We start from the raw sequence: 9,040 nt of genomic DNA on the forward strand, positions 1-9,040 counted from the left end.
CCAGGATGGTCTCGATCTCCTGACCTCGTGATCCGCCCGTCTCGGCCTCCCAAAGTGCTGGGATTACAGGCTTGAGCCACCGCGCCCGGCTACAGGCTTCTTAAACAAACTTCCTCATAAGGTGATGGCAATGATGATGATAACAATAGTAACTAATCAGTAACAATAGTAACCAATACATATGGAGGGTTTACTCTGTGTCAGGTACTGTACTAAGCATTTGTCATGGACCGTCTCATTTAAACCCCACAACAATCTTGTGAGATTGACTGTCTTCCTACTGCCCCACTTTGCTCAAGGAGACAGAGGCATCAAATGGTTAGGTTACATACCCAGGATTACTCAGCTAGTGGAACCCGGCTCCATTAATAACTCCTGGGCCCATACCCTTAACTGTTCCATCATCATCACTGTTGTCACAATGAAGCATCCATGTCTCTGGCTCCCTGCTGAATCCCCCACACCTAGTAGAGTGCCTGCCACATATCATGGAATCAATCAACAAATGAGTGAGTGAACCCCTAAACTTTGGAGGTAAGTCAACAGTAAGTGACCTTGTTCCTGATAATTACAGTAGGTATAATAATATTTCTAGAGTGCTCCTGGGAACTAAACCTTTCCCATGCATTACCTCTAATCCTCTCCCTCTCAGTAATCCAGTGAGATAGATACTGATGAGAAAACAGGCCTGGAGATGTTACGTAACTGTTCTAAGATTTACAGGCTACTGATTCTCAGAGCAGAGATTCAAGCCTAGGTCTGACTCCAGTATCCTTAATATTAGCACCGTAATTTAATGATTTAAGCAGCTGCCTTTATGCTTTCTTAACAGCCACAGTTCAAAGGGAACAAAAACCTGGAGAGGGGACGAGAGTCCTCTCCCTGCCCAGGGGCAGCACCTCTTACTGGGCCACATTTAAACTACCCGGAGATTGACTCATCAGCAATTTAAGCTGCTGTGTCCCTCGGTCACACCCAGACAGCAGGCACCCATCCAGTGACTCTAGGTCCTGTGAACCCTACCTTCACCCCAAAGCCATTTCTGAGATCATTAGAGAGCACAGACCTTCTTGATATTCATTTGGGTACGGGGTGGACTACTAGAAACCAGAGCCTCCTCTTCCAAACATTATATGGTCAGACAAAGGATCTGTGCTAATGAGCTCCCTGCTGGGTTGTCCTGGGGGGAGAAGGAGGCAGCCCTAATCTGGAACAGGCCTGTACATCAAAGGCCCCTGGCCCTCTAAGGAGTAGCCACTGCTGATGCCCAAAGAGGCCTGAGATGGGAGGCCTGTGGGACAGGCAGGCAGGCATGAGCTTTGGAAGTCCCTGGTTAGCTGGGATAATCAGGCAGTGGATCTGAGAGCTCTCCTAGGTATCTCTGGAGGTCTGCCACAGGTATGAGAGAGCTTGGCGGCTGCTTTCTGGTGGTGGAAGAGTTGTGGGATCTGTTGCATTTCAGACAACTCAAGCATGATTGTTAGAAGCATGGACTTTAAACCACCATGAGACCGGGTGCAGTGGCTCATGCCTGTAATCCCAACACTTTGGGAGGCCAGGTGGAGAGGATTGCTTGAGCCCAGGAGTTTGAGACCAGTCTTGGCAACAAAGTGAGACCCCCTGTGTTAGTCCGTTTTCACACTGCTGATAAAGACATACCTGAGACTGGGCAATTTACAAAAGAAAGAGGTTTAATTGGATTTACAGTTTCACATGGCTGGGAAAGTCTCACAATCATGGGAGAAGGCAAGGAGGAGCAAATCACATATTACACAGATAGCAGCAGGCAAAGAGAGAGCTTGTGCAGGAAAACTCCCCCTTATAATAAGCATCAGATCTCATGAGACTTACTCACTATCATGAGAACAGCACAGGAAAGACCTGCCCCCATGATTCAATTACCTCACACAGGTCCCTCCCGCAACACATGGGAATTCGAGATGAGATTTGGGTGAGGACACAGCCAAACCATATCACCCCCTGTCTACAGAAAATAGAAAAAGATTAGCCAAGTGTGGTGGCTTGTACCTGTAGTCCCAGCTACTCAGGAGGCTGAGGCAGGAAGATTGCCTGAGCCCGGGAAGTTGAAGCTACAGTGAGCCGTGATCATACCAGGGAACGCCTGTCTGGGTGACAGAGTGAGACCCTGTCTCAAAAAAAATAAAAATAAAAATAAATTAAACGCTCCTGAGTTCGAATCTAGGTTCAGTGACTTTGGGTAGGTGACCTAACTATTCTGGGCCTCTAATGCTCATCTGTAAAATGGGGACAGCAGTAGACTCTACCTAAATACTGTAATGTTTATAAAGGCTGAAGCTGACATCTAGGAGTACACAGGGGATGGTAACTGTTTTAATTATGAATAGATGAATAGTGGTAGCTAAAACAAAAAAATACCACATCAACCAGCAGGGACCATGGCATTTACAGACAGTGTCTGGAGGGAGCAGAGAGAACAAAGGTCTGGAATTAGGGGAACCAATCAGAGTAGGGCGACCAACCCCCGAAGGGAGAAGCCACTGACAAACTTGGTTCAATCTAGTGGTTCTCAACCGGGGTGATTTTACCCTCTGGGGGAGATTTGGCAATGTCTGGGGACATTTTTAGTCACAAGTGGGTGAGCAAATGCTCCTGATATCTAATAGGTAGAGGCCAGGGATACAGCTAAACATCCTGCAATACACAGGAACAGCAAAGAATTAACACTTATCCATCCAGGCCCGGTGGCTCATGCCTGTAATCCCAGCACTTTGGGAGGCCAAGGTGGGCGGATCACTTGACGTCAGGAGTTCAAGACCAGCCTGGCCAACATTCTGAAACCCTGTCTCTGCTAAAAAACACAAAAATTAGGCGTGGTGGCACACACCTGTAATCCCAGCTATTGGGAGGCTGAGACAAGAGAATCGCTTGAACCTGGGAGGTGGAGGTTGCAGTGAGCTGAGATCGTGCCACTGCACTCCAGCCTGGGTGAAAGAGCAAGACTCTGTCTCAAAAAGAAACAAAAACAAAAAAATTATCTGGTCAAAATATCAATAGTGCTGCAATTGAGAATACCTGGTCTAGGCAAACACTGAAATCCAGGTGGGTTTACGTAACCAATCCTGGTGAAGTCTGGATCAGGGAGAGCCAGGCCAGGCTGAGGACCGGGCAGGCTGGAGTTCGAGTAGGCTGTAAGCCTGGAAGGGAGGGACTGGAGTGCTAATCAGGAGATGGAGGAGGAAATCTATCATGGCAGAAGCTGGAGCAACTTAGGGAAAGCCCAGCCAGCACAGTGGTGCCCAGGTAGTGCAGGTAATGGGCCCACAGGTAAGGCGGGTTCCAGACCCCACTCATGGATGGGTCACATGCTGCCCACCTGGGTCAGGTTTGATTCACATGCAGATTCCCAAGGGTGGCTTTGGGGAGCACAGTGTCTCCATCCACAGGGTGAGACATTTCAGTGGGAATAGGGAGTTTTTGACAAGGCTCTACCAAGTACCAAGGCTTGTACCTGGTGCTTCACATTTAGGGGGAAAGTCTGGCCCTTATCATACCCATCATATCATTTCCATCTTCATCTTTCCTATGGAGGCTTAGATGTTAACAGCAGAGCTCATTTGGGAATGTCTTTGGAAACCTGGGAGAGAATTCACGTCCTGAAATTAGTTTATTTCATCAACACTTAAAGCTCGGTATAAATGCAGAACTCCCAGAACAGCTGGCCAGGCCCTTTCCCTAGATTTAAAGGCAATTAGAGGAAATCCGTCACCCAGCCTCTTCTAGGTCTCAGAGCCCACCCTTTAATTTGTCAGCTTCTTTAAAGCACCCATCAGATTGAAAACTTCTTGAAAGCAGAGATTATGCCTTGCTCATCTTTGGGTGATACATAGTGGGCTTGTGATGAATTCAAAGACACCCCCCTCCAACACATGGATACACACACAGTTGTACAGTTGTGCCAGCTGCCTGCACACTTCTCTTTTTCTTTCCTTCTTTTTTTTTTTTTAAATAGAGTCTCACCCTGTCGCCCAGGCTGGAATGCAGTGGCACGATCATGGCTTATTGCAACCTTGACCTCCTGGGTTCAAGTGATCCTCTTACCTCAGCCTCCCAAAGTGTTGGGATTACAAGCATGAGCCAGTGCGCCTGGCCAAGTGCAGATTTTTGAATCCCTGAAGTTACACGCAAATTTTGCACCATATCTGGCTAGTCCCCCATCTCTTCAGTCAGGATCTCCTAGAGCAGCTCTGGAGTGTTGTCGAGCAGGGGCTCACCATACCTGGCTCCCACGGGAGCTGCATAGCATGGGCTTGTTCCCAGGGTTCTGGCAGAGGCATCTGAGGAACACTAACCCTGGCCAAGTTGTCTCTGTGGTCACACCTCCTAAGCTGAGTGGGGTCCTCAGCTCTCCATGTCAGCAGTCGAGGAGTCCACAGCTGCAGGCTGTCCTCCAGATGGACCCTGTTAAAAGGTACGCCTCCCCTGGGACTGGCCCTGTGACTCTTCTGCGTAAATACTGTCAGCACATACTCTGTGTTTACACAGAGCCTCAGGATTGACAAGGCACAGCAGATGGAGCTCAGGAGCAGGAACTCCAGCCTAAGTAAACCCAGGCCCCTCCTTTAGGAGACTTTTACAGGACTCCCTGCTTAAAAGCTTTGCTTTGTTGCAGTACTTTCCAGTGTAAGAACCCATTCACTAGGATTTAGATTCCATCAGCTTGAATGAATACCATTAGGTTCTCGTGCAGCATTCTCTCTTTCAACAATGCTTGTTGAGGGCCGACCAAACGCCAGGCTCTGGGCCAGGTGCCAGCATGCAGTAGTGAACCGGTCAGATCAGATTCTTGACCTTGTGGAGACTGAAATTTATCAAATAATCCCACAAATACCAGCATATAGCAAGTGGTAAAAGAAAAGTCTAGGGAGTCATGAGGGCTTTTCAGGGAAAGAACTTTGTATGTTTTGAGAAGCCCATGTGCCATCTTTGGGGGTCCTACTGAAACACCACTTCCTTCCTCTGCCTCCCCCCAGCCATCTTCTACCCCGCCCTGGCACACAGTGGCCGTCCTCTGCCCTGAGCTCACTCTGTTCCTGTCTTCCGACTCGTTTAGTGCTTTGCCATGCTTTATAGTTATTTTCATGCGTGGGAGCCCTGATGGCCACTGGATTCCATCCCTGTGCATGGGAAAAAGCCTGAAGTGTTAAGCTGGGTGTTAACACTTCCTACCTGCTTCTGTGAAATAATTGTCCACATTTTAGGAAGTAAATCTGTGCCTATGCAGTAGAGAACAATCTAGTGGGGTCTTGGGTGTCCCCTACCCATCAAACCCTTTACAGCAGCAAAATGTCAAAATATTCACAGTAGGCCAACAGCCTCAGGTCACATTTCAGCTCCCAAGAAGTTACCTAAAGAGTGTGGTTTTCAGAGCTGTTGAGAGTTCAGAATTCTGGACGTGGGACTGAGCTCATTCATAAGAGACTGCAGCTGCTCAGTCAGGCCGGTGGTGCCTGATGAGAGCCCTCTGGGTGCAGCTTCTTTAGACAGTGGGACTGCCAGCTTCCTACATTGCGTGTCAATGTAAAGAGTGCTGTGGCATCACAGATCAGGAGGTAAAAATGTGCATGTCCTTCAATGCTCTGAGTCCACTTCTTTTTATTTTATTTTATTTATTTATTTATTTATTTAGAGACGGAGTTTCACTCTTGTTGCCCAGGCTGGAGTGCAATGGTGTGATCTCGGCTCACCTCAACCTCCGCCTCCCAGGTTCAAGCAATTCCCGTGCCTCAGCCTCTCGAGTAGCTGGGATTACAGATATGCGCCACCACGCCAGGCTAATTTTGTATTTTTAGTAGAGATGGGGTTTCTCCATGTTGGTCAGGCTGGTCTTGAACTCCCGACCTCAGGTGATCCGCTGGCCTTGGCGTCCCAAAGTGCTGAGATTACAGGTGTGAGCCACCGCACCCAGCCTTTGAGCCCACTTCTAAGACTCAGTCCTTAGGAAATAATGAAAAATAGGAAAATGCTTTTTGCACTAAGATTATGATGGCAGAGACTTGGAAATAACATAAATTTCCATTGAAAGGAAGTTATAGAATATTTCCATAATTAGTAAAAATTAGTTAATTATGGAATATTACACAGCCAAAAAGAAAAATCATGCATTATAATGGCTATGTAAGAATAAAGAAAAATCTTATAGCATATCATGGTAAATTAAGAATTAAAGCAAATTCAAAGTCGATATACAATATCATTCCTTTATTTAAAAACCAACAACAGGACAGGTGCAGGATGGGACAGGATTACAAATTCACGCCTGTAATCCTAAAACTTTGGGAAACCAATGTGGGAGGGTCACTTGAGCCCAGGAGTTCAAGACCAGCCTGGGCAACATAGGGAGACCCTGTCTCTACAAAAAATTTAAAAAAAAAAAAAAAAAGAACCAACAACAAATTTGCACAGGAGAAAAGATTGGAGGAAAACACACCAGAATGCTAACTTTCATTTAGATATGTGTAATGGAATAGCAGCAGTTATTTTATTTCCTGTTTTCCAATTTAAAGTAGAAAAAAGTGGGGCTGGGCTCAGTAGCTCACACCTATAATCCCAGCAGTTTGGGAGGCCAAGGTGGGCAGACTACTTCAGCCCAGGAGTTTGAGACCAGCCTGGGCAACTTGGTGACACCCCATCTGTACAAAAAATACAAAAATTAGCCAGGCATGGTAGTGTGTACCTGTAATCCCAGCTACTTGGGAGGCTGAAGGTGGAAGATCACCTGAGCCCAGGAGATGAAGGTTGCAGTGAGCTGTGATTGCGCCACTGCACTCCACCCTGGATGATAGAATGAGACTCCATCTCAAAAAAAAAGCATTAAAAACCAGATGACCCTTCTTTATTTCTATGTCACAGATTTCCCAGGAGTTACTGTTGTTTCTGTGGAAGGGACCGCATTTCTGGTGATCCTCATGCTATTTGAATCTTCTCCTCTACGGAGGTCTCTGGAAGCCTTCATAGACATCTGTGCCCTAGGCGTACCCCTACTCCCAACTTGCCCTTCCCCACTGGGCAGGAGGCAGATTGGATGATATTTATTTCTCCTTTCCTTTTTCTCCTATAGGCTGGCCGCACAGCTTTGTCCATCGCTCTGAAGTCACCCACCCATATGGAAATTGCTGGGCTTCTGAGAGCCCACGCGGAGCAGGGCAGGTCCCTGGGGCTGTAGGGGCTGCAGAAGAACTGGCGGTGAGGAACAAAAGCCTTCTTCTCTGGACTCCTCCCTCGCCCTTGAAGAGGGCGGAGGTCACAGGCCAGAGAGCCACCCCTCTAGAGAAGAAACTATGTCAAATACGCACACACATTCCTGTTGTATAATTCTGCTCATTAGAATGCTTTGTAGTTTTTGCCTTAGGCCAAGCCCCAAAACTACACGGGCTTCAGAGCAGGGTTCAAGGTGCAAGGTGAGGGGTACATCGGTGTCATCCAAATACCCAAAACATCTTCAGCCTTGAATTCCTCATGACTCTACCCTCTGTAGCATTGTGTAGCAAGAAGGCAGGCGGGAGCACATTCGCACATTAGGAAAGCAATACTTTTTACATGGAATTTTAAAGTGCACTATCTTTGTTTTTTAAGCAAGTATATACAAATATGTCCCATTGATATGCATGTCTAGAGATGGGAGGGGATGTAAGTCAACCCCCTGGCAAGCATTCTGTAGAGGACCCTAGAAGAATCACCATGCAGACTGGTGAAACTGAACAAGGACCATTTGGGAGATTTGTTTTGATGGAGTTGACAAAGAAATCTAAAATTCAGACAAGGTAGGAAGAAGCACATTGGCGTCAATGCTGTATGTACAGTCTTGACTATTACTGAGTCATCTAGTGACTCCAGTGTGCTCCAGGGAAATTGGAATTAACTAAGAAATGTATTACCTAGGGCCGGGCGCGGTGGCTCAAGCCTGTAATCCCAGCACTTTGGGAGGCCGAGACGGGCGGATCACGAGGTCAGGAGATCGAGACCATCCTGGCTAACACGGTGAAACCCCGTCTCTACTAAAAATACAAAAACTAGCCGGGCGAGGTGGCGGGCGCCTGTAGTCCCAGCTACTCGGGAGGCTGAGGCAGGAGAATGGCGTAAACCAGGGAGGCGGAGCTTGCAGTGAGCTGAGATCAGGCCACTGCACTCCAGTCCGGTCGACAGAGTGAGACTCCGTCTCAAAAAAAAAAAAAAAAAAAAAAAAAAAGAAATGTATTACCTAGTAGGTTAGTATGTAATAAACAAGAAAAAGAAATTCAATCCAATGACATACACCACATGTATTTGGGCAGAGTCAGATACTCTCAGCTATTTTGAGTCTGTAAAAGAAACAAAAAAAAGCTTCCTCCTGAGGACGGGTTATTGTCATCAAGAAGCCACCACATTTCCTGCATAGCTGTACCCATTACCGATGGTAATTCCCGGTGCTCTCCCCTCATATCCCCTAGAAGCAAATATCTGTTCTGAGGTTTTCTAGGACTTGTGGCTGCAGAGCCTTCAAGCCTGGAAAGCAGCAGAAGCAAAGGAGCCAGGCAGGGCAGGGCAATCCTTTCCGAAGCTTCCATATTCCCTGGGGCCAGCACATGGAAGGTTTATATATGGTCAGTAGCTCACATGAAGTAATCTGAATATGCTCTTTCTTTAAATCTCTTATGAAAAAAACAAACAAACAAGAAGTAGTGTCAAAGTTTGATGAGCTTTACATTGGAAATGCAAAAGCTTGCACTCTCATTTTGGCTGGGATGTCAATTTGCTGGGTGCCCCTGCGGTGAGTCATGAAACCTCCTTGGGCCCCAATTTCATCATCTCTAAAAACAAAAATTATCATACAACCTACCTCCTGGGGGGTGCTGCACAAGAAGCAGCTGATGGAAGTTTTGAAATGCAATTTATGGCCGGGCGTGGTGGCTCACACCTGTAATCCCAGCACTTTGGGAGGCTGAGGTGGGTGGATCACCTGGGGTTGAGAGTTCGAGACCAGCCTGACATACATGGAGAAACTCCGTCTCTACCAAAACTG

General features: G+C 47.1%; 1 protein-coding gene across 1 annotated transcript in view; it reads left to right on the forward strand.

The window, feature by feature from the left end:
• The window catches only part of KANK4 (KN motif and ankyrin repeat domains 4), a 45,777-nt gene extending 38,265 nt beyond the window's left edge, over positions 1 to 7,512 (forward strand). Inside the window, exon 9 of the mRNA XM_011941101.1 lies at positions 7,100 to 7,512. Within this exon, the coding sequence (XP_011796491.1) occupies positions 7,100 to 7,204 (105 nt within the window). The 3' untranslated portion in view covers positions 7,205 to 7,512. The remainder of the gene's footprint in view (positions 1 to 7,099) is intronic.
• Positions 7,513 to 9,040: the final 1,528 nt, after the last annotated feature.

The sequence above is a fragment of the Colobus angolensis genome, unplaced genomic scaffold (genome assembly GCF_000951035.1).
Source record: "Colobus angolensis palliatus isolate OR3802 unplaced genomic scaffold, Cang.pa_1.0 Scaffold102, whole genome shotgun sequence".
Lineage (NCBI taxonomy): Eukaryota > Metazoa > Chordata > Mammalia > Primates > Cercopithecidae > Colobus > Colobus angolensis.